General features: G+C 37.3%; 1 protein-coding gene across 1 annotated transcript in view; it reads right to left on the bottom strand.

The window, feature by feature from the left end:
- Nucleotides 1–27624, bottom strand: part of LOC126113546 (phospholipid scramblase 2-like) — a 142596-nt gene that overhangs the window by 43690 nt on the left and 71282 nt on the right. The window contains exon 9 of the mRNA XM_049915019.1: nt 3225–3392. Within this exon, the coding sequence (XP_049770976.1) occupies nt 3225–3392 (168 nt within the window). The remainder of the gene's footprint in view (nt 1–3224; nt 3393–27624) is intronic.

Here is a 27624-nt window from a genome sequence, read left to right as displayed (position 1 = left end):
TTTTATAGCTCATGGAGACACAAAAATGTTCAGACTCTGACTCTTGAAAAGGAATTACATCTGCATGAGACACAGACAGCTAGAGAGGGAAAATTCAGGGCAAAAAAAGTTCAAAATATAACAGTTCATGAACAGCAATGTATTTTGACCTGACAATGGCACTCCATATATCTGTGTATCCGTCGAGCAGGGCATATTATGCAAGACAGTTGTGGACCTACAAATTTTGTACATTTGGCATGAGAGTCAAGCTGCTCATGGGTGTCAAGAAATTTCTTCCTGTACTTTACACTCTTTAAGTAGTTGCCCACATCAATTAAACAGAACAAAGCTTTCAGTGACAATATTGGAAGTCAAGCTAAAGTTAATCCATTGTAAAGTTCTGGCATTACATTACTTAGAATACCAACATTGAAACTGTAGACCACAAATTCATAATTTCTGGTCATTCCTATATAGAACATGACCATGATTTTGGAATTATTGAAAAGGTTGCCAGATAAAATCCTTGAATTTTTGTACCTGATGAGTTGGCATTGCTCATTTCCAAGTCCAGATAACTGAAAATAATTTCATCATATTAAGTGGACTCAATGGTTATCTCAAGAAGACTTGAGAAAAATGTAGTGGTTTCATTTTCAAAAGAAATCACCCTTCATCTTGTTTTACAAAGAATCTCTCAATGAAGTGCTGGTATATTTTAAAAATGCTAATAACAAGAAAGAGCATTGTTGCAGTAGAAATATCAATGTCTTCCCTGATCTAAAAATAAATAATGAAAAACCTAAGTTAAAATATCCGAAGTACAGAGACCTACAGACTCTACTTTCCTTTGTGGCATAAGTGAATCATGAATTTTAGCAATAACTTGTGCACCATGAAGCTGCAAGAACATTGAAGCCAGTGAGTCGAAATTATGAGGAAGCTGAATGTCATTTAGCAAATGAACATGACAGTATGTTGGAAACAGATCCCGAGCAGACTCATAGTCTTGTTCAACTCAAGTACGGGGCAGTTTTTTCATTTTTCTTTTTTTTTTCCTTCAACCTCCAATAGGCTGTAAATAAAAGACAAGTTCATAGAAAACAATTATATTATTACCAAAAGTTTTGTACACTTGTGGTTACTTTTCAATATAATCACCGAGAAGATTGAGACATTTATTATACCTGTGGACAAGCTTTGCAACAGTCTCTTCAAAAAATGTTGCAGCCAATGATTTCAAATGAGCATTAATGTTGCTTTGAAGACCTTCATTAGTTTGAAAGTGCTGCCCTCCTAGCCACATCTTCAGTTCAGGGAATAGGTGAAAGTCACTGGGTGCCAGGTCAAGACTGTACCATTCTGCCAACTCGTCCAAAAAGGTCAGCTGTAACGACAGACTTTAATTGTTGGCTCCTTTCATCATGCACATCATTTTGGTCATTTTTAAGTTGTGGCAACTTTCACACACAATGCCATCAGTCATGAAGATATCACCATATACTCGGCTCATTCTCTGATGAATTTCTGCTGCACTATTCCCTTCTGCTTGCAGAAACCGAATTACATTTCGTAATCCACACTTGGGGAGAGCAACAATGATGGCAGCTGTGTTTATATGGCTGAAGTGCTATGCAGACTGATGCCTTGAGGTTGGCAATGACAGAGTGTGTAGTGCGAGAGTCGCACAGTAGCCTAAAGTGCATGTCCGCTTCCTGCCACTTGTGTAGCTTCTATACTAAGTGATCGGAAAAAAAGACCCTCCTATTAAGTTACTGCATGCCATTAAAGTGTTCCTATTAATGTCACTGTGATCTACGAATTTTAGTAATAAAATTTCCTAAATTGACAAAATTCAGCATTGATTTACAATAAAGCTTCAAAAGTGTGCAAATAATAATTTTTTCTTTAAGTTGTTCATGGAATTTTCTGGAGTGTCTCAACTCTGAACATCATTCAGTCAAAACTAACATTTTATTAATCATGCTCTTTGGTCTCCAAGGGCCTCAGTTAAGTCAAGTTGTCAGAAGATTTCCTTATTAAGCAAAATCCTTGAAATCATATAAGCAGGTGGTGTAATCTATAAAAATCATATCGGGACTTCCTCAGCAAAGAATGATAGCCAGCCACGGTGGTCTAGCGGTTCTAGGCACTCAGTCCGGAACCGCTCGACTGCTATGGTCGCAGGTTCGAATCCTGCCTCGGGCACGGATGTGTGTGATGTCCTTAGGTTAGTTAGGTTTAAGTAGTTCTGAGTTCTAGGGGACTGATGACCACAGATGTTAAGTCCCATAGTGCTCAGAGCAATTTGAAAGAATGATAGTATATAAATTTGACCAGTAATCATCACTACTTCTGATTCAACAAGGTAAGTAACTAATTATTTACATATAATATAGTGGAAAAGACAAAAAATCAACTCACCAAGTGGTGGCAGGAGAAAACATGTACAAATGTTAAGGAAAGATGAAAGCTTTTAGAGCCAGGAGCTCATTCTTCTGGCAGAAGGGTCCAAGGGAAAGGAAGAGGCCTGAAGAAAAAAGATTGGTGAGGTTTAGAAAATGTGGAGAGCTATGGAAAAGTCACCCAGAATCCTGGATCAGGAGAGGCTTAGCGGATGGGTTGAGAAGGGAAAGCTTGTTGTTGGGTATTTACAGTTTTATCACCACTAACCCATTCCATAGAATGCTTCATTCAATGCTTACCATACCATTCATGAAATTTTACAATATTTACACTAGTGTAAGCAGCATTCACAGCTGTGTGCCTGATCTTGTCATCAATTGCATAATTAATAATCTGGTCCAAGCTGTTACATAAACTGTCTATTTTTTTACATGAGCTACATTTCCGAGATCCTCCTGAAAGGCTTAATTCACAAGTGACATTGCTGAGTCCTATAGTTGCATTAAAAGTAACTAATCACCAAGTAATCACTTTTCACTCTCAAACCATTATAATTGCATTGCAAATGACATAAAAGTTAAACAATGAAAATCCAGGATGGAATATAAGAATATTATGAAAAGAAAAGTTTCTACTCATCATACAGTGGAGATGCTGAGTTGCAGAAAGGCACACCAAAAAGACTGCCACAATATAAGCTTTTGGCTAACAACTGTGACAGTATTTTTGTTAGTCCCATCTGTGACTCAGCATCTCTCCTATACGATGAGTAGCAACTTTCCCTTTCTTGACATAAAAGTTGGTCATAAAATTAATTACTCTCTAGTAAAACATACTCTGAATGTTGTTCCATCATAGTTAGTGCATGGGAAATGTTGTGGACCTTCTATGACATATTCAATATTCCCATCAGAATCTCGCACAATGAATGAAGGATTAATCAGTGTCCATTCCTGTTCAACTGATCCTAGTAGTACACCTCCTGGTGTAAACAGCTTCATTTCCTGAAACATATGGAAAAAATTCGGAATTTAATTTCAAAAGTGCATAGAAAATATTTAAACAGTTGATTATTTAACACACATCATCTCAACAACAAAGCCCTACTTATCATTTTGCTCTAGATTCCTGTAAAAGTTGTATACTGTGGTATCACAAAAGCATAGTAATGTGTTACATATTTAGATAGTGAAGTGATTGTTGTTGATGAGACCCTATATATAAGACTATTAAAGCATGGAGAAAATATTTATACACAAACTATTTATGGAGTCTTCAAAGGACATGGCCTCAATTATCTAAGTTTTTTGGGAGGTATTGTTATAAAATTAACAAGCTCAGATGGAAGACAACAATATGAAATTGAATTTATTGCTATTCATAATGGCATAAAATGGCAGGTAGTCACATTCAAAGTTGACTGTGTGATATTATCAGCTGCCTTTTCTCTTCCCCTTCCCACCCTATACCTCTTCTGTACCCCTAGGGTCCAACATAGCCAAAATCTCTGCTCCCTCTTGTCACAGTTAGGCCTTGGTGCTTGGTGATTACAGTGGCCATATGTGTGAGAGCTATAAATGCTGAATGTGTTTATGTTTTGTTTACATCTGATGAAGGACTAATCCAATAGTTGGTAGCATTAAGCAGTATCCTTTTAGTGTGCCTGTCTGCCGCTCAGTGCTTCCTCCTTGTGGTGAGTAGTAATCTATCCTACTTTATACTGTTAACATGTATTGATAGCTAGACATGAAATATGATAATTTACCTTGAACATGTATCAATGTTTATTTATTTAAAATTGTGATTAGATACTATCAAAAATCTGATGACTTCCACTTATGTCATATTTAAGTGCACAGTAATCTGATATGGCTATACTGGAAAATAATAAAAACCATACATGCACTCCTCTTTAAAACACTGAAAAGAGAAGTACAAGCTGCCTCATTCTATGTTCCTGTCACCTTTAAAAATTTTCCAAAAAGTTTTTGCTTGTGAACATATTCATGTTCTTTTTAACACAAAACTCACCTCTCACTCACACAAACTCCCAATATTGTAAATCACTTATACCCACTGGTCCATTGGTGTAAGTTCCTCATACCTATCCATCCCACTTTCCCATTAACAATTACTCATTTAGCCCAACTCATTGTGTCTCTCTAACTGTGGCTGTCTTCTATCTCACAGTCATGGCCTCCTTTGCTCTTTCCTACTACTACTGTCACCTCTCACTGGCACTGTCTCTCTCTTGCTCTCTCTTACTGCTGTTTGTATCTGCACAGCTAGCTGGCAATGCATATACATGCGGTAGTAAATCGGTCCATAAATTGCGAGTATTTAGCGTCTATAAGGTGCAAGTTATGCGACAAAATTGTATCAAGTGGCATTAGAATTTGTTCAGTGTTGCATATTTGGTATCATTTGCATTGATTCGCAAAAATCAATCAAGAGAACATTTCATGTATGTGTGGAACAAAGTGTAACGGACGTCTGGCAGTGAGTGAAATGTGCCGTGCAAATCGTGAGATCATAGTACTCGAATCACTGCAGAAAGAACTGAAAGCCACAAGAGAACATGCTCTATTGTTGGAAAACATTATTAAAAGCCTATCTGACCCATCACATAAAGAACTCAGTGAACTTCAGGAGTACAGTGAACCAAAGAAATGTGAAAAACCTAAATTTGTTTCCAGTGAGTTAAAAGTTCCGTTAAGAAATCGATTTCAACATCTTATTATGGATTGTGAACTTAAAAATGTTGAAACAGGCAACTCACACCAAGACTACAAATCGGAATCGTTGGGCAGGAAATTTACAAAGCATAATAAGTCAGTAAAAAATAACTGTCTCGATGTTGCAAACTAAGTGACTCCTAAAAACTTAAGTAGGCCTACAGTTTTGCTTGCTGACAGCCACGGAAGAGGAATTGAAGGAATTCTTTGTTTACAGCATGATCTCAATATTACAAGTGTTGTGAAACGTGGAGCAGGCCTAAAAGAAGTTTTGAAAGACTATAAAAACAATAATTATGTGACACAAAGTGAATGCATTGTAATATTGTGCGGAACAAATGATGTGTATAAGAATGAACTAATAGTAGCAAACAGAGTGCTAAGAGATGCGCTATGTACAACAGAGGATCAAAAAGTTATTGTTGTAGGCATACCACACAAACATGACCTTACTGAATCTTCTTGTGTGAACAGAAAAATACAAAAGCAAACAGGGTGTATAAAAAGATCTGCAAGACTACTTCAAATGCTTATTACCTCAGTATTGATGATCTTGAAAGACAGCACTTCACAACACATGGAATGCATTTAAATAAATGGGGCAAATCGCTGCTTAGTCAAAAGATCAAAATGTTAGTGGATAGTGTTTCTCCTAGATGTAAGAAAAGTGATCCTATTCCACTACCACTGGTAAAGGACACCTGCAAAGTATCTTCCCTACCATGTACTCCAGTTGCAGCAGTAACACAACATCAGGTATCACTGATTACAAAAGAGTGTGTTGGGAGAGAAGAAGCTGTAACTGCAGTTACAACAGGTAGAACACCCAATTCAGGAACTAAGATAATAGAAACAGCAAAGGTGGCAGCATATTCAGCAACAAGTGTACCAACATGTGATCCAGCTGTCCATTCTGCAGCAACATTTGAACTACCTACAGTGGGAACCCAGCTACTTAGATCATGTCATGAACAAGAAGAAGAGAAGAGACCTCCAAGAGTAGAAGCAGTATCAAGTGTAGTGGGCAAACGGAAAACTGTACCTCCATTACATCTAAATGATTTTTTACTAGAAGGCAGCAGGGAGAAGAAGCCCATAAGATAAATAGTGCCAGAGATTTAATAGCCTCTCAGCAAAATAGTGCATCTGTAAAGAAAGACAGGTTTCATTTTATAACCTATTATCTTAACATTGAAGGAGTAGGGGTTAAATAATTTATTGGCAATGACTTTGGATTGGAAAATAAGTTTGATATCTTTTGTTTAAGTGAACATTGGGCTAGTGAGAGTGAACTTACATTTATTAAATTTGATAATTATAATCTAGCCAGTAGCTACTACAGAAAATTGCATTTAAGAGGTGGTGTGGCAATCTATGTTAACAAGTCACTTAGCGGCACAGTCAATAAATTAGATCTAGATTTTCTGTGTGATGAACAAAACTTTGAAGCTGCTGGTATAGTAGTAGACAGTTTTAAGTTAGTTGTAATTTCCCTGTACAGGTCACCAGGTTTTTAGAAAACTGGACCAGCTGTTACATGTACTTACAGATACTGGATGGATACATTATGCTATTGGTGGAGATGTGGATGCTGACTTCTATGTTACAAAACAAAAACATACTGTCACTGAACTCCAAAACCTACTAAGACAGTGCTACTTACATTCAGTCAATAACAAGCCTACAAGAGAACATGCATGTCATGACAATATTTTTGTAAATTTTAAAACAACAGAAGCATCATGTTTTGTGACAGTGCTTCCATATACTGATCATGATTCAGTATCTTTAAATTATACAAGTAGGTTCCCTCTTGATAAGAGTAACGCAAATAAGCCTGTCCCAGAAGTTGTTGTCACTAGACCAGTCACAGATAAGAAAATTGACAGGTTTCATACGTCCCTTTCTAACAGAGATTGGTTTGGCCTGTGTTATGATGACACACATTATACTCTAAGCAATTATCTGTCAGCAAAGGTAATATTTGATAGGTTTCTTAAAGCATTTTTGGGACACTTTAATGACTACATTCCAATAAAGAAATGCAAAGTAACTGACAGAGTTCTAAATGCAAAAGTTCCAAATAGACAAAATACATGGTATACAAAACAGCTGTCTACTATGAAAAACCAAGTTATGTTGTTGTACAATATTTATTGAAATCTGAAAACCAACCAAGCTAAATTAGCCTAAGTTAGATCCAGGAATGAGTACAAAAAAGCAATTGTGGAAGCCAAACAAGCACACAATCTCAGAAATATTGAGAAATCCACCAGTAAGTGCAAATAAGCATGGACACTAATAAATAGTGTCGCCAAAGATAAGAGAAGTGACAAAATTAGTATCTCTCCCCAGGAATTTAATGGCTTTTTTATTAAATCAGTTGAGGAAGTAGGAAGTGCTATAGCACAATGTTGCTAGGTCATCAACAAACACAAGTATCTTCAATTTTTCTGAGGACTCACCTGGTTTTGTGTTAAGAATAGTGAAGCAGTTAAAATCATCAGACAGTGTAGACATATATGACCTGTCTTGTAACATGCTGAAGAAAGTAATAGACTGTATAGTGTACCCGCTAATATATTGTATAAACAAGTGTATATTGGAGGGTTTTTTTCCCTGATGAGCTTAAACTGTCTAGGGTAGTTCCAGTACATAAAAAAGGAGATTAAAATTTTGTCTCAAGTTACAGGCCAATATCCATAGTCCCAGTTCTTTCAAAAGTTCTAGAATGCATAATTTACCAACAATTATCTGTTTACTTTGATAACATAGGATTAATAAGTGGATCACAGTAGGGCTTTAGGAAAAACCTGTCAACCATTGATGCCATAGACAATGTTGTTAAATACGTCCATCAAGTATTTGAAGATAAATGCTTTGCTCAAGTGATTTTTTAAAGCCTTTGACTGTGTAGAACATACACTACTACTTAAAAAAATGGACTTTTATGGTGTTAAAGGTAACAGCCTTAAGCTATTAATATCATATTTACAAAACCGAAAGCAAGCCGTCTGTGTTGGGAAAGAAATATCCAGTATAGAACAAGTTAAGGTAGGTGTTCAGCAGGGATCCGTGCTGGGCCCTTTCCTTTTCCTAATAATGACAAATGACCTGCCATCATTTATTAAATGCAGAACATTACTCTATGCTGATGATACAACGTTTCTTAATAGCAGTAATGAATTTAGTAGCCTTAAAACATGTGTTACAGAGACAATTGAGCAAGCTTCACTCTGGTTTAAAGCAAATGGGTTCTTGCTTAATGAAAGCAGAACCCAGCAGATGGTATTTAGTTTATAAGTCAAGTTTCCATCAGATTATCCTAGTTGTGTTAAATTTTTGGGGGTATATTTGGATGATAAACTTTCTTGGAATCCACATATTAAGTATATTAGTGGTAAATTGTCTAGGGTAATCTATTTGTTAAGGCAATTAATGCACTGTGTACCTAAAAATTATGTTAGAGTATCTTACTACTCATTATTCCAAAGCATCATATCCTATGGTATTATCTTATGGGTAAACTCCACTTGTGTGCATGATATACTATTGCTGCAAAAGAAAGATATTAGGCTAATTACAGGCTCACCATACAAGGCTCATTGTAAACCTTAAGAACTTACCTAAAGTAAAATGCAGGGCAAATATACATTGTTACAACACTAGGATAAACAGCTGTATCTATACACCCAACCACAGGCTGTTAAAATCAGTTAATAGTTATGAACTTATGGGCCACAAATTATTTAACAAACTTCCACAAGCTATACAAAATTTACCAGAACAACAATACAAACAAACACTTTATGACTGGTTAGTTGTAAACCCATTCTACAATATAAAGGATTTCATGACATGTGATATTAAACTGTAAATTTAATAACAATTCTGTTCTTTTATGGCATGTACCATATTTTATTATGCGTATGACTTTGTCTATTGCTGTAATGGCTTGAAGACAAATAAATTATTATTATTATCATTATTATTATTACTACTATGTCATTCATTCTTTCCCATTGGTGTAGTCTCTTCTCACTGTCACTGTTTTTGCGTCCCTCATTCTCACTGTCACAGGTTCTGTCTCCCACTGTCACTGGCTCTTACCCACTTCCACTTTCTCCTTCTTTGTATTCCTCTCCCAGAGGCACTGTCTTCTCCACTCTTTTCTGAGCACCGTTCTATCAGTGTCAACTATGTTCCACTGTCACTGTGTCTCTCTCTTTCTGTCATAGTGCCATTTTGATTGTCTCCTTGTTCTTTCTATACCACAACCACTGTCTAGTATTACTTTTCTGTCTCTTTCCCACTGCTACTGTTTCCTGTCTCTCAACATAAACAAGTGCAAATATGTTCACATGCAAAAATTTTTGAGAAAATTTTTAAAGGTGCTGAGGAAAGTAAAATGAGGCATTTGGTATCCAGTTTTCACAGTCTTTTAAACAATAGAATATTAGCCTATTTTGGGTGTTGATACATCCATTTTTTCTGCTGGTTCCTACCTGTTCCATCAACAGCAGGGTGTGTCTTAAATCAAATCATGTGAAAAGGACTCTATGCATAATTAAATTTTTGATATTTCACTTACGTGGAATTGCAATATCAGTAATACAAAGCTAATTTTACACCACAGACTGGAATTTATGTGTACAAACATTTTGTATGTGCTTCAGTACAACATTGGGTTCATGGAACCCTTCTGAAGATAATGGAGACAATATGCTGCACATTTTCCATGCAACACCATTCTTTAAACTATATTTTGACCTCACACCAGATTTTATATGTGTATTTTAGGTGTACATGTAGTGTAACTTTGAAACTTTGTATCTCAGAAACAGATGAAGATATCAAGAATATTTTCAAAGTTAAATGTAAAAATGACAGTCATTTGTTGTCCATGCCATATTGGAATCCATGGCTCAGTTTTGGTCACAATTACCATACCCAAAAACAATGTTTTGTGGTTTTTCTTGATTGTGGGTAAATATTTTTGTCAACAGGAATATGGGACTTCTAGATAAATTCCTAGAGACTATAGTGTTAAAATTTGAACAATTTGATGTTATTTGTTATTTAGATTTCGTCTCACACCAGAATTTATGTGCACAAAGAGTGTAAATTTGAACCTCTAAATCTCAGAAACAGATTAAATAACAAGAAAATTTTCAAGACTGTCCAAGATTAGTACCTTAAGAACATATCACAAAATATTCATCCATTTCATGAGGATAGCTGTCTTGGAATCTGTGTCTTGGTTTTAATATCCAAAAACCAAGTTTTTGAAGTGTTTTTCAATAAGAGATAAAGATCTTCAAAAACAGGAACATTGCACTTCTAGACAAATGCCTACCAGAAGAGAATAATCTGTTAAAATTTGAGCAATTTGCTGTGAATAGTTACTTAGATACCCAATGCTGATGGCAAAAATTGATGAATGACAGATTTTTTACTTTCTCAGGAACTCCCATGAGCTAAATTGTGCTTCCATAAGCCCATTAGAGTGCACCAAAGGCCACATCTAATGCAAAAAGAACCAGTTGATTTGCCCAATTTGTCATCTGTGGAGGAAGTGTGTGAGATGTAACAGCTTAAAAATTATTTGGAGTGAGATGATAGAAACTTGCTATAAATAAGTCTTGTTGAAATTATACAGTTCATAGGGGGTGGAAAACAGATAGGTCTACTTAAATCATCATTTAATGTCCTGGTGATCTTGATATAATCAGTGCCAGTGGAATTACCATCAGTGTGCAATGTGACTCAAAATAACAGGTACACTTTTACAAATTTTTGAGATGTTTCATTCAGAGTGAGAGATAGTCCATCACAAATAACAGTGAATCTCAATCTCTTCAACTCACCTCATTATGTACTTGTTGTTGTTGTTGTAGTCTTCAGTCCTGAGACTGGTTTGATGCAGCTCTCCATGCTACTCTACTCTATCCTGTGCAACCTTCTTCATCTCCCAGTACCTACTGCAGCCTACATCCTTCTGAATCTGCTTAGTGTATTCATCTCTTGGTCTCCCTTTATGATTTTTACCCTCCACACTGCCCTCCATTACTAAGTTGGTGATCCCTCAATGTCTCAGAACATGTCCTACCAACCGATCCCTTCTTCTAGTCAAGTTGTGCCACAAGCTCCTCTTCTCCCCAATTCTATTCAATACCTCCTCATTAGTTATGTGAGCTACCCATCTAACCTACAGTATTCTTCTATAGCACCATATTTCAAAAGCTTCTATTCTCTTCTTGTCTAAACTATTTATTGTCCATGTTTCATTTCCATACATGGCTACACTCCAAACAAATAATTTCAGAAATGACTTCCTGACACTTAAATCTATACTTGGTGTTAACAAATTTCTCTTCTTCAGAAACGCTTTCCTTGCCATTGCCAGTCTACATTTTATCATTTTATATCCTCTCTACTTCAACCATCATCAGTTATTTTGCTCCCCAAATAGCAAAACTCGTTTACTATTTTAAGTATCTCATTTCCTAATCTATTGCCGAAGTGGCGTCAAATCGAAAGACCTGCACCAGGTGAACGGTCTACCTAACGGGAGGCCCTAGCCACACGACATTTCATTTTTCATTATTCCCTCAGCGTCACCCGACTTAATTTGACTACATTCCATTATCCTCGTTTTGCTTTTGTTGATGTTCATCTTACACTCTCCTTCAAGACACTGTCCATTCCGTCCAACTGCTCTTCCAAGCCCTTTGCTGTCTCTGACAGAATTACAATGTCATCGGTGAACCTCAAAGTTTTTATTTCTTCTCCATGGATTTTAATACCTTCTCTGAACTTTTCTTTTGTTTCCTTTATTGCTTGCTCAATATGTAGATTGAATAACATCAGGGATAGGCTACAACCCTGTCTCACTCCCTTCCCAACCACTGCTTCCCTTTCATACCCCTCAACTCTTATAACTGCCATCTGGTTTCTGTACAAATTGTAAATAGCCTTTTGCTCCCTGTATTTTACCCCTGCCACCTTCAGAATTTGAAAGAGAGTATTCCAATCAATATTGTCAAAAGCTTTCTCTAAGTCTACAAATGCTAGAAATGTAGGTTTACCTTTCCTTAATCTTTCTTCTAAGATAAGTCGTAGGGTCAGTATTGCCTCACGTGTTCCAACATTTCTACGGAATCCAAACTGATCTTCCCCGAGGTCGGCTTCTATCAGTTTTTCCATTCGTCTGTAAAGAATTCGTGTTTGTATTTTGCAGCTGTGAGTTATTAAACTGATAGTTCAGTAATTTTCACATCTGTCAGCACCTGCTTTCTTTGGGATTGGAATTATTATATTCTTCTTGAAGTCTGAGGGAATTTCGCCTGTCTCATACATCTTGCTCACCAATGGTAGAGTTTTGTCAGGACTGGCTCTCCCAAGGCTGTCAGTAGTTCTAATGGAATGGTGTCTACTCCGGGGGCCTTGTTTCGACTCAGGTCTTTCAGCGTTCTATCAAACTCTTCACGCAGCATCATATCTCCCATTTCATCTTCATCTACATCCTCTTCCATTTCCATAATATTGTCCTCAAGTACATCACCCTTGTATAGGACCTCTATATACTCTTTCAACCTTTCTGCTTTCCCTTCTTTGCTTAGAACTGGGTTTCCATCAAAGCTTTTGATATTCATGCAAGTGGTTCTCCTTTCTCCAAAGGTCTCTTTAATTTTCCTGTAGTCAGTATCTATCTTACCCATAGTGAGATAAGCCTCTACATCCTTACATTTGTCCTCTAGCCAACCCTGCTTAGCCATTTTGCACTTCCTGTCGATATCATTTTTGAGATGTTTGTATTCCTTTTTGCCTGCTTCATTTACTGCATTTTTATATTTTCTCCTTTCATCAATTAAATTCAATATTTCTTCTGTTACCCAAGCATTTCTACTAGCCCTCGTCTTTTTAGCTATTTGATCCTCTGATGCCTTCACTATTTCATGCCTCAAAGCTACCCATTCTTCTTACTTCCAAAAAATTATGCCATTGTGGTTATGAATGAAAAGCAATTCATCAAGTCAATTTGACACACCGATACATACAGAACCAGTAATCTATAAACATTACAATTTGTTTGCACATAAAAATGAGGCGGGAAACAATTATAAAATTTAATTTAATCAGATACTCAGAATAAAAAATGACTTGGTCAGTTTAATTAATTACACAATAACAAAACTAAGTGTAATCCTCCCACCAAATTTTTGGCATAGATTTTAACATAGATTTCCATTAACCTTTGCAGTCATATTGCACATTACACAGGAAGTATCTTTTGATGGCTTGTTTACATGTGTTGGGTTTCATTATTTTGTCAAACTTACATAATTACTTCAAACTTCAAACATACAATATGATCTTATGAAGGTGGATAATAGTAGTTATTATGTTATTCCAATCATTGCTTTTTGTGTATTGGCTAATAAACAAAAATTAATGACTTGGTATAATATACTTTCATTATACATGAATTAAAATAGAATATGACACATTTGTATATTTCTAACAGTTGATGGAGTTTTAAGGGTTTGAACTATTAGTACTTGATAATGATAATAATAATAATAATAATACTGTGTGGCGAGGGTCTCCCGTCGGGTAGACCGCCCGCCTGGTGCAAGTCTTTCTATTTGACGCTGCTTCGGCAACTTGCGCATTAATGGGGATGAAATGATGATGATTAGGACAACACAACACCCAGACCCTCAGCGGAGAAAATCTCCGACCCAGCCGGGAATCAAACCCGGGCCCTTAGGATTGACAGTCTGTCACGCTGACCACTCAGCTACCGGGGGCGGACGTTAGTACTTGATAATCATCCATATCACATTATCCATTATGTGGAGATTACTACTTTGTTATGTTTCTGACATAATGATTATCTTGTTCTTTGTCTATTCTGGAATGGTTGCATATGGTATAGTTAGTGTACTATGGTAAGACACAAAGTTGCTCCATTACATTCTTATAACAGTATTGGAATCTGTGTGGTGGATAGTCCTCAATGAACTAAGAGTTGTAGTACTGTAACAGTCTGTTCAATTTGCTTCCATTCTGGTGTGTTGTTTTTTACGTGTAATATTCAAATTCTGACCCTGCACTGTAGGATAGTTACACTAAGAGGATCCTTCTGTTGGGCATATAATGGTCTTTAACTGAAGGGCTATTCAGGACATTTGACCTCCCTTTTTGTCACCAACAGAACCTAAGATATGTGCCCTGGAAGAATCCTGTTTCTGTGAGCAGGTTTTTCGAACATACTCATAAAGCACACTGTCGCATGTGTACTGATAATTATAATACATTAATGAGCTGTAACAGTGGTATTGCAGTAGTGTATTAAACATAATAATAACAGTATAAATAATAACAGTAATGTGCAATGATTTTCAATCCTTTGATTGACTCTGATGGAAGTTTTGAAAGATCAGAGTGGGCAAATTTTGTTCAAAATGGACACAATAGACTTTTAGAATTCATTTGTTCATTCAGTCATTGTGTTCCATCAAACTCATGAAGTGAGAAATTGTACAGATAGAATGAAGAAAGTCAAGCCATGGTACACATTAACAAGAAGCAAGAAAATAAAAAAAAATTAAAGTGAATTATATTAACAATAAACAATCACAGTACCGCCTAATGATATTCCCCAGAAAAATATGCTCAAGCAATTAAAAAAAAAAAAAAAAAAAGTGATCCAGGATGGAATAATGAGAATATTATGAAGAGGATAGATCGCGACTCAGCATATAGTAGAAATGTTCGAGTCATAGACAGGCACAGCAAAAAGAGTAACCTTTCAGCCAAAAAGTCATATTCTGAATCAGACAATGCACACACACACACACACACATTCATGCAAATGCAACCTTCACATACCTGACCACTGTCTCTGGCTGTCAAGGCCAGACTGTGAGCAACTGTACATGATGGGAGAAACAGTCTGGGTGGTGGGGTAAGGAGAAAGCTGGGAGGGGGAGGATATCAGGGTAGGGGAGGGGATGGTAAAGTGCTGCTTGTGAGAGTGTACAGGGATGAGGTGGAGACAGGGAAGGGTAACTAGGTGCACTTGGAAGGTTACCTCTTCAAAGGCAGAGATACCTGCAAGACTAGTCACGTGATCTAAAAACTAAGGTGCAACCACTCTGCTGCATTCTATGTTGGCATGACAACCAACAAATTGCCTATCTGCATGAATGGCCACTGAAAAAACCATAGCCAACAAACAGCTTGACCAGACAGTTGCTGAGCATTCTGCCCAACATGACATTCTTCATTTCAATGACTGCTTCAAAGCTTGGGCCATCTGGATCATTCTGATCAACACCAGCTTTTCTGAAATGCACAGGTGGAAACTCTCTCTGCAGTGTATCCTATGTTCCCATAAACCTTCTTGCCTCAACCTTTGTTTGTCACTATCTTTTACCTACCTATCCCCTTCTGTGTTCCTGTTCCAGTACTACGCAACTGCACATCCTTCTATTTCACCATACACCCAGTCTTCCTAATTGTCTCCTTTCCTGCCCCCCCCCCCCCCCACCCTTTACCATGCCTTTTGTCTAACCTCCCAACTGCATCTAGCAGCCCTACCCTCCATCCTGCATGCTCCCACAATCAGTACTTTACAATCCTCATCCCTAACCTGATATCCCTCTCCCTTCTAGCCTGCCCCTCACCCCAGCCACCCAGATTACTAGCAGTCTGGCCTTGGCAGGCAGAGACAGTGGTTGTGTGTGAGATAGATGCATTTGCATGAATGTGTGTGTGTGTGTGTTGTCCAATTCTGAAGAAGGCTTTTAGGCTGAAGGCTTACTTGTTTAGCTGTCTTTCTTTCATGCGTGTCTATGACTCAACATTCCACTTGATTCATAATGTTCTCTAGGCTTCATCAAGAAGGAGGACCTTCAGTGATGCTGAATGAGCCAAGTTACACATTAACTAAGTACAAGAACCTCATAACATATTAATTTATAGAATGTGTTAACAAGAAACTATCATTTACTGCTAAAAGCAACTCATGCTTCTTATTGTAGTGAAATTTAATCAACTAGATCTAAATTTGAAGAAAAGAATGTCACTACTTTGGAAAAGCTGCTGATTATTTCCTGCTGGTAATATAATATTAGGTTACTTCATTGCATTGTGAGTTCCAAAAAGAAATCGTTTCTTTCATCTGCAATAAACTCCAAAACTCATGCTGTTCTGGAATGAACAGTTAGAAATATACCCAGCTCCCAAAATGATGTTACTGAGAAGAGTTAGTTAACGAAGGCATTTTTGAGCACACAGCTTTTATTTTGCACTTTGAATTAATTTGGAGAGGAGTATCAATACCTAACATTGGCACAATTGTGTGAGGATTATTTCTTCTGTTGATCTGGTTTTTACTAGATGCTTGAATAAAATGCCTACTTCCATTTTGACTGTTTACACCATCCAAGAAAAATCTCTTCATGTGCTTCTGACGTAGATGATACATTCCATTTTCATCATAGTAGGAGTGAAAACAATCCAAATAACAAGCAACTAGCTGGCAGGAGTGGCTGAGCAATTCTAGGCGCTACAGTCTGGAACTGCGCGAGCGCTGCGGTCGCAGGTTCGAATCCTACCTCAGGCATGGATGTGTGTGATGTCCTTAGGTTAGTTAGGTTTAAGTAGTTCTAAGTTTTAGGGGACTGATGACCACAGCAGTTAAGTCCCATTGTGCTCAGAGTCATTTGAACCATTTTTTTGAACAAGTAACTGTCCACAGCTGGTAATCAACCAGTCCCATGTTACATCATACTACCACAGTTCCTTCCTCACACTTTCTTACATACAGGACAACTTGGTCCTGCTTACGAAAACCAAGGATACACATGTGACAATGATAGGCATCTACAAAATTACATCAGTCATCATTATCATCTCCTTCCAGGGATTAAGTGTTGTAGTCACATATTCTGATCTCTGTCATCCATCCTTTCATCTCTTATTAGGTCTGCCTAGTTCTTTCTTTCTGGTTAGCTTATAATTCATTACCTTTTTTGGCAATCTATTTTCTATCATTCTCTCAACACAATCTTCCAAGTTTATTTTATTCTCTTCTATCTTGTCATTAAATGAAACTATTTTTAAAGCTTATGTTACAATTTAGTTCTTTATTTTGTCCATTTTATTACAGCCATTTTCATGTTTCATGAACTTCATCTCTGTTGCCTGTATATGTGATTTTCCTATTTTTTTTTTTTTTTTTTTTTTTTACTGTCTATGATTCAGAACCGTGTACAGGAGTAGGTGCAGCCATAACTTTACAGAATTTGGTTTGTGTTTCTTTCTTGTTTTTCTTCCCATAGTCCTTCAGAATCATTTCAGAGGTAGTTTGATTTTTATTAACATTCTTCTCAATATCTTTGTCTACATCTACATTTCTACATTTATACTCCGCAAGCCACCCAACGGTGTGTGGCGGAGTCATAGTTAAGACTAATATTGGGTCCTAGATAGTTGAAGTGGGGTAGTTGTTCAGAATATTTTTCGTTTCTTTCATCATTTTGAAACTGATTATTTTTGTCTTATTTGCAGGCACAGTTAAGTTGTAATATATCACATTTTGGCTCAATTTATATTCTGCTCTTTTCTGTTTAATTAATTTATTTAATTGTCATTAGATGAGAGAGTATTAAATGGCATTCTAGGTCTTAATTTTATTCCTAACTGCGTCTAATCTTACCAATTTCTAGCTAGGTCATCAGTATACAAATAAAATCAAGTGGCTAATAGATTGAACCTTTGTCAAACATCCTAATTTACTAAAATTCCATCTGATACTTTTGGATCTGAGCATATTACTATTTTTGTATTTACATTCAGACTCTGTGTGGTGCAAGGTGTCTAGGGAAAACCCTTTTTCCTGATATTTCCCACAAAAGGATTTTTTACATTAACAATAACTGCAATAATTTCGTATGGTACTGTGGGACCAAGCACTCCCTACATTGATTCAGAGAGTTGAAGCAACAACCCTCTGTGTTGGAATTTATTTAGCAGAGAAAAAAAAAGGGGGGAAGTAGATCTCTTAAGCCCTGGTCAGCACTCTACCTAGGAAAAGGTACACTGATTTAAAACCCCATATCCCAGTGTGGGAGTTTTACAAAGGGCTGCTTACCCATCCATATAAAAAGAAACCACAACTCATAAGTCTCTAATTTACACCAATATGAAAAAATATAGAGTGTGTCTTAATTTCTTGTACATCAAAAAGTAGAAATTTATGCAGTATTTCAAAATATAATTTGTGTTAATATCTTCAATTATTGTTTTTGTTCAAGTTTGTTTTAAGTCAAATGTAAAGTTCCTGTATGGATATTCTACTTGCAGCTACACAAGTTATGTCTTCCCATCATATAAAAGAGAATTACTCACATAAAGTGTAAATAAGAACTGAGCTTGCAAACAACCAAAAGTTGAACACAAATAGTGGGCTCCCCTGCCAAAGACAAAAGACACATAAATTCATAGGCAGTAGACATATAACTTCACAAGGTGCAGTACTGGAATCTTCACTTTAGAAATCAGGCATTAATAGGTTCCATACTGGTCACAGAGCATCAGCCTATGATCATTATTAATTTCACTTGCGATGTAACTAACAGTACTTTACAATACTGGAATCCAGATATTTAGACAATTCATAGAGAGACTGGCTAACAATGGATATTTCTAATTTTCTTCTGAATTGGTTGGAATTCCCAATTTAGTGCTTTATGATAGCTAAGAGTATCTTTAATAATTTTGTACCAGAGTACATAATTCTTCTCTGTACTCTAAAAAAGGAGGAAAGGTCTAAATGAAAAATATGTTTGTGTCTTCTATTGTGATTTTGTAGGTCACAGTTCACCTGCAACTGATTTTTAGCAATAAAAACTATGAAGGAGTGTGTGTTTTTTGAAGAGAGAGTAATGTTTTTAGCTCCTTAAAAGAGCTTCTCTGAGATGCACAGTTGTCTATTTTGTACAGTAATTTTGCCATCAACTTCTGCTGCATTTACCATGGGTGCCAGGGGAATTTAGAATCTGCATTTCTTGATACCTTACTGATATGGTGTAACAATGGATACTCTTTAAGTTTTTTACTCTGTGTAGTAACTTACGCAAGAGTGCAGGTTGCAGTTTTACCTTGATAATGTTCATGTGCAGTAGCATATATTTGTTTGAATCAGAAACTACCTTTAAGTTACTCTGCTGACAGGTTATGTCTGCAGGCTACTCAGTTCAATGTAATATTCTAAAAATTACAATATCATTGGGTAATCAAAATAAGCAGCAGCACATGGTAATCTGGAATTATATAATCGCTAATACAATGGTAACCATAAATATCAAGTAACTTTCCCAACTAAAAACTAATGAGAAGCAAAAACTATATAAATGCTATATAGGCATACTTAGAACCTGAAAAAATGTGGGATCTATCAAGGCAAAATAACTGATGTAACTGAAATGGGTGTAGCAAGAGCCAAAGTTGTACTCGCTGTGCATCCAATCATATAAGGTCATCTGCAGGATACCTCTACAACTAAAGAAGCATAGGACAAGCTAATGCCAGTCTGCAAAGACTCTGGCCTCCTCTGGCAGTTAGGGTTACTAGAGACACTGTTGACAAATTAAAATGAAAATAGTTCATCAGAAGAAGAATGCACATGAGAAATAATTTCCACATCACAAAAATAAATGGATTCACCAGCGAAGTTGAAGAGAATTAAAGTTTGCCTATACCACGAAAGTCCATAAAAAAATAAATTATTGCAAGGAAAAAAAAAAGATAATGTCTGTAATAAAGCACCAACAAGTGGTGATGCTCAGGGAGTCAATAAGAAAAAGTATGATACTGTTGCATTCCATATACATCCCAGGTGCCGTTGTTGTAACAGATTCAGTCATATGGCAAAAACTTGTCAGCCTAGAAGTTCTTTTCAAATGCAGCTCTAGATGAAGGTATTCAGACAGAATGGTATGTAAACTGAAGCATATCAGAGCACATGTCCAAATAACCAAATGACAAAAATTATCTTAAAACGGTGATAGGTTCACAATTTGTAATAACATATCATGACAACTTATGGGTGAAAGAAAGAGGATATTCATTTGTAAATATTTTCATGGGAAACAATAATGACAGAATTAATGTAGAGAATAATCTGTACACATCTCAGCTATGCACACATTTATTACCTGTCATTAAAATGGTGGGAAAATGCCATTCAGTTTTATATAATAGGAAAGGCTGTCATATTTATGACATATCTAAAAATTTGGTTGTTAATGCATCATTAGCAGCTGGAATTTACTGACTAGACAAACCATATGACCTTAATTTTGAAACAAAAGCAGCATTACAGTCAGACCTACATCTACATCTACATCCAAATCTACAGCCACATGGATGCTTTGCAAATCATACTTAAGTGCTTGGCAGAGGGTTCATCACACCACCTTCACAGAAATTCTCTATTATTTCAATCTCAAAAAGTGTGCTGAAAAAATTAACAACTATATATTTCCATGTGAGTCCTGATTTCTCTTATTTTACTATGTTGATCATTTCTCCCTATGTAGGTTGGCTGCAAAAAATGTTTTTGCATTTGGAAGACAAAGTTGGTGATTTAAATTTTGTGAGAAGAATCCGTTGCAATGAAAAACAGCTTTGTTTCAGTGGTGTCCACACCAAATCCTGTATCATGTCAGTGACACTCTCTCCTCTACTCTATGATAATACAAAATGTGCTGCTCTTCTTTCAACTTTCTCAATGTGCTCTATTCATCCTGTCTGGTAAGGATCCCAGACTTTGCAACAGCACTCCAAAAGGGGATGGACAAGCATAATGTAAGCAGTCTCTTTAATAGATCTGTTAAATTTTTCTGCAGTTTTCTGTAACTAAAACACAGTCTTTGGTTTGCCTTCTCCACAACATTTTCTATGTGTTCTTCCCAATTTAAGTTGTTCATAATTGTACTTCTAAGGTATTTAGTTGAATTTATGACCTTTAGATTTGACTGATTTATCATGTAACCAAATTTTAACAGATTCCTTTTAGCATTCATATGGATGGCCTCACACTTTTCATTATTTAGGGTCAATTGCCAATTTACATTTCATTCTGATATCTTTTCTAAGTCATTCAGCAATTTGTTTTGATCTTCTGATCAGTTTACTAGATGATAAATGACAGCATCATCTGCAAACAACCTAAGACAGCTGCTCAGATTATGTCCTAAATTGTTTATGTAGATAAGTAACAGCAGAGGGCCTATAACACTACCTTGGGGAATGCCAGGAATCACTTACATTTAATCAATGAATTTCTGTCAACGACTATGAAATGTGACCTCTCTGACAGGAAATCACAAATCCAGTCACATAACTAAGATGATATTCCATGAGCATGCAATTTCACTACAGGCCATTGTGTGTTGCAGAAATCTAGAAATATAGAATCAATTTGAAGTCTCATGTCAGTAGCACTCTACGTTTTGTGTGGAAAGATCTAGTTGTGTTTCACAAGAATGATATTTTCTAAATCGTAGTTGACTGTGTGTACTTAGAACAATCTCTTTGAGGTAATGCATAATGTCTGAACACAATATAAGTTCCAAAATCTGCACATCAACGTTAATGATATGGGCCTGTAATTTAGTTGATTATTCCTACTGCCTTTCATGAATATTGGTTTGATCTGGGCAACTATCCAGTCTTTGGGTATGGATCTTTCATCGAGTGATTGTATATGATTATTAGGTATGTAGCTATTGTATCAGCATACTCTGAAAGGAACCTAACTGGTATACAGTCTGAACCAGAAAACTTGCTTTTATTAGGTGTTTTAAGTTGCTTCATTAGTCAGAGAATATCTACTTCTCAGTTACTCATGTTGGCAGTTGTTGATTCGAATTCTGGAATATTTACTTTGTCTACTTTGGTGAAGGAAATTAAAAGGCTGTGTTTCGTAATTCTGCTTTTGCAGCACTGATGTCTATAGTACTACCATTCTTATCATACAGAAAAGGCACTGACTGCTTCTTGCCTCTAGTATACTTTACATATGACCAGAATCCCTTTGAATTTTCTGCCAGGTTTTGAGAGAAAGTGTCATTGTGGAAATTATTATAAGCATCTCGAATTTTGAGAATCTGTAAGAGATCACCAATCGTGTTGTGTACAAAGTGTGTTCAGCTCCATCATTTGTTAATTTATTTGGTATTAATCTCTCAATTTCTGTCAGTACTATTTGTTTGAATACAAGCCATTCTGGTCTACACTTACATTGTTATTTTGGAAGGAGTGGAGACTGTCTCTCAGGAAGGCTTCAAATGATTTTTTGTCTGCTTTTTTGAATAGGTATACTTTATGTTTATTTTTGGAGGATTTGGGGATTGCAGTATTCAATCCTGCTATCATAACTCTGTGTTCACTAATCCCTGTATCCATTTTGATGCTCATTATTAGCTCAGGATTATTTTTTACTAAGAGATCAAGTGTGTTTTCTCTGCCATTTACTATTCGCACGGGCTCATGAACTAATTGCTTGAAATAATTTTCAGAGAATGCATTTAGCACAATTCCAGATGATTCTTAATGCATACATCCAGATGTAAATAAGTCTTTTTGTCAACAAATTGAGGGTAAATTAAAGTCATCACCAACTATAACTGTGTGAGTTGAGTATGTGTTTGAGATTTAACACAAGTTTTCTTTGAATGTTTCAGCAGTTGTATAATCTGAGTTGGGAGGTTGGTAAAAGGTACCTATTATTAATTTATTCTGGGTACCAAGAATGACCTCTGCCCATACTAACTCATAGGAACTATTTGCTTCAATTTGCTACAAGATAAACTACTTGTAACAGCAACAAACATGGTACTGCCAACTGTGTTTAGCCTTTTGGAACACCATTAGGTTCTTTGCAAAAATTTTGGCTGAAATTATCTCTGGCTTTAGCTAGTTTTCAATGCCTGGCTTTAGCCAGCTTTCAGTGCCTACAATGATTTGAGCACCAGTACTTTCTATTAGCAATTTGAGCTCTGCTAATTTCCCAACACAGCTACAACAGTTCACAACTGTTATACCATCGCTTCCTGAATCTACATTCTTCTTATATTCAATCGCACCTTTTGAGACTGAAGCCCTTTTTGTATTTTCCTAAGACTCTTTAATCTAAAAAACCCTCATTCCATGCAACACAGACCCTGCTACCAGTGTAATCATCTCCTGTTTGTAGTAGACTCCTGATGTATTCAGCAGAAACTGAAACCCAAACACCCTATGGCGCAAGTCAAGGAATTTGCAGCCTACATTTTCTCAGAACCATCTGAGCCTCTGTTTCAGACCCTCTACTCAACTCTCTACTAAATGTCCGCAAACAGTCATGTCAACTAATCTGCAAATGATGAGCTCTGCTTTCATCTCACAAGCAAGACTGGCAGTCCTTACCACTTCTGTTAGCTGCTTGAAACCAGAGACAATCTCTTCTGATCCAAAGCAACACACATCATTGGTACCAATGTGAGAGTGGACTTGTGGCAAAAAGGACAAGGTCATTTACATTCTGAAGCAATGCATGCACTACACAAAGGTCTGGATCATAAAGTTTCATATGAGGGAGCAGTAAATACTACAGGGGTAATTTGCTCAGAGGGCAATCATACAAGACTTCCTTTTCCATTATGTACCTCTAGAGCTACAAAAATTCTTGAGCTTGTACACTCAGATTTGTGTCAGCAGACATAAACTTGGTCAATAGCAGGGCCAAGTACTTCATTACACTAATTCATGACTATTTGAGGAAAGCATTTGAATATACTTGCAAAAATAAAAAGCAAGGACCACACCTGATTTGTGACTTTAGAAAGCTGATTGAAAGGCAAACTAGAAGAAGCACATGTGGGGACTCTAACAATATCTCTGATGGATGATGTATACCATCTCTTTTGGAGTCATAATTAGTCTGCTCTCTGCTATCGCATCGAACGGATGCTGTGCATTGAACTAAGTAGAAATAAAATGATGTGTACAGAACCCAGCACAGTTGGTAATAATTCACTATCATACTGCTAAAATGATGAAAACTCCCAACATTGGTGACCCTGAGTTGTGAATACATGATTTGCATTCATGACCATGATCACCTGCATTCACACCACGGTTACTACCACGTCATCTTGCCATATATTTGATGTACACTGGTGTGAGCACCATGGATGTGTGAAATAACAGTGACTATTGATGTAATAAAAAGAGTGAATATTTTGATCAACCTCAAAGTACTAGTGTATCTTGTGTGCTGACAATGATGACTTGGAACAATAGTTACTCTACAGGTCTGACAATAGGAACACTACATAGGTGCTCCATATATACATCAATACCGTGCCCTCACTGTACAGAAAATTTCATGCAGCAAATCACACCTTGCCCGACCACCACATTGCCAGTCCAGAACAATAACGAAGGGCTTCCACCCCCACATTGTCAACTGGCGTACTTCCAATGGCAACAACCACTAAAGCTGACCTCAGCAGCATAATTTCACCAGTCAACCTTGGCAGTTATCCTCCATTTATAGCTTCCAAGGACTTGCCTGAGGCAACATTCCATATCACTCAACAACCGAGCTAGGTTAATAATTGGCTCCTTTTACCGACCCCCCGACTCAGCAGCATTAGTGGCAGAACAACTGAGAGAAAATTTGGAATACATTTCACATAAATTTTCTCAGCATGTTATAGTCTTAGGTGGAGATTTCAATTTACCAGATATAGGCTGGGACACTCAGATGTTTAGGACGGGTGGTAGGGACAGAGCATCGAGTGACATTATACTGAGTGCACTATCCGAAAATTACCTCGAGCAATTAAACAGAGAACCGACTCGTGGAGATAACATCTTGGACCTACTGATAACAAACAGACCTGAACTTTTCGACTCTGTAAGTGCAGAACAGGGAATCAGTGATCATAAGGCCGTTGCAGCATCCCTGAATATGGAAGTTAATAGGAATATAAAAAAAGGGAGGAAGGTTTATCTGTTTAGCAAGAGTAATAGAAGGCAGATTTCAGACTACCTAACAGATCAAAACGAAAATTTCTGTTCCAACACTGACAATGTTGAGTGTTTATGGAAAAAGTTGAAGGCAATCGTAAAATGCGTTTTAGACAGGTACGTGCCGAGCAAAACTGTGAGGGACGGGAAAAACCCACCGTGGTACAACAACAAAGTTAGGAAACTACTGCGAAAGCAAAGAGAGCTTCACTCCAAGTTTAAATGCAGCCAAAACCTCTCAGACAAACAGAAGCTAAACGATGTCAAAGTTAGCGTAAGGAGGGCTATGCGTGAAGCGTTCAGTGAATTCGAAAGTAAAATACTAGGTACCGACTTGACAGAAAATCCTAGGAAGTTCTGGTCTTACGTTAAATCAGTAAGTGGCTCGAAACATCATGTCCAGACACTCCGGGATGATGATGGCATTGAAACAGAGGATGACAAGCGTAAAACTGAAATACTAAACACCTTTTTCCAAAGCTGTTTCACAGAGGAAGACCGCACTGCAGTTCCTTCTCTAAATCCTCGCACCAACGAAAAAATGGCTGACATTGAAATAAGTGTCCAAGGAATAGAAAAGCAACTGGAATCACTCAACAGAGGAAAGTCCACTGGACCTGACGGGATACCAATTCGATTCTACACAGAGTATGCGAAAGAACTTGCCCCCCTTCTAACAGCCGTGTACCGCAAGTCTCTAGAGGAACAGAAGGTTCCAAATGATTGGAAAAGAGCACAGGTAGTCCCAGTCTTCAAGAAGGGTCGTCGAGCAGATGCGCAAAACTATAGACCTATCTCTCTGACGTCGATCTGTTGTAGAATTTTAGAACATGTCTTTTGCTCGAGTATCATGTCGTTTTTGGAAACTCAGAATCTACTATGTAGGAATCAACACGGATTCCGGAAACAGCGATCGTGTGAAACCCAACTCGCTTTATTTGTTCATGAGACCCAGAAAATATTAGATACAGGCTCTCAGGTAGATGCCATTTTCCTTGACTTCCGGAAGGCGTTCGATACAGTTCCGCACTGTCGCCTGATAAACAAAGTAAGAGCCTACGGAATATCAGACCAGCTGTGTGGCTGGATTGAAGAGTTTTTAGCAAACAGAACACAGCATGTTGTTCTCAATGGAGAGGCATCTACAGACGTTAAAGTAACCTCTGGCGTGCCACAGGGGAGTGTTATGGGACCATTGCTTTTCACAATATATATAAATGACCTAGTAGATAGTGTCGGAAGTTCCATGCGGCTTTTCGCAGATGATGCTGTAGTATACAGAGAAGTTGCAGCATTAGAAAATTGTAGCGAAATGCAGGAAGATCTGCAGCGGATAGGCACTTGGTGCAGGGAGTGGCAACTGACCCTTAACATAGACAAATGTAATGTATTGCGAATACATAGAAAGAAGGATCCTTTATTGTATGATTATATGATAGCGGAACAAACACTGGTAGCAGTTACTTCTGTAAAATATCTGGGAGTATGCGTGCGGAACGATTTGAAGTGGAATGATCATATAAAATTAATTGTTGGTAAGGCGGGTACCAGGTTGAGATTCATTGGGAGAGTCCTTAGAAAATGTAGTCCATCAACAAAGGAGGTGGCTTACAAAACACTCGTTCGACCTATACTTGAGTATTGCTCATCAGTGTGGAATCCGTACCAGATCGGGTTGACGGAGGAGATAGAGAAGATCCAAAGAAGAGCGGCGCGTTTCGTCACAGGGTTATTTGGTAACCGTGATAGCGTTACGGAGATGTTTAACAAACTCAAGTGGCAGACCCTGCAAGAGAGGCGCTCTGCATCGCGGTGTAGCTTGCTCGCCAGGTTTCGAGAGGGTGCGTTTCTGGATGAGGTATCGAATATATTGCTTCCCCCTACTTATACCTCCCGAGGAGATCACGAATGTAAAATTAGAGAGATTAGAGTGCGCACAGAGGCTTTCAGACAGTCGTTCTTCCCGCGAACCATACGCGACTGGAACAGGAAAGGGAGATAATGACAGTGGCACGTAAAGTGCCCTCCGCCACACACCGTTGGGTGGCTTGCGGAGTATAAATGTAGATGTAGATGTAGATGTAGATGTAGATGTAGATATCATGACAGATTAACAGCAACTGACAAACAATCACAGCACCAAGATGCCATGGCCACCAAATTTGCTACATGATGAACAGCGTGTCATGCCCCCTCACTGGCTGATCATTAAACTCCACCATTCCATGACAATGATGTGATATTACGGTTTGCTACAGTTGAATGCTGTTTTGCACTCTGTGACATTGCAGACAATTCAGAAAAATTTGTTGTGGTACAACGTCACTCAGGCAAGCTCACCAAACTAGCAAGTGACATTATTCTGCCACCCTCGCACTCCAATAAATATGAGATAGTGAAATGAGCA

The sequence above is a fragment of the Schistocerca cancellata genome, chromosome 1 (genome assembly GCF_023864275.1).
Source record: "Schistocerca cancellata isolate TAMUIC-IGC-003103 chromosome 1, iqSchCanc2.1, whole genome shotgun sequence".
NCBI lineage: Eukaryota > Metazoa > Arthropoda > Insecta > Orthoptera > Acrididae > Schistocerca > Schistocerca cancellata.
Note: the sequence above shows the minus strand (reverse complement) of the source record. Positions and strands in the feature narration are given on the sequence as shown.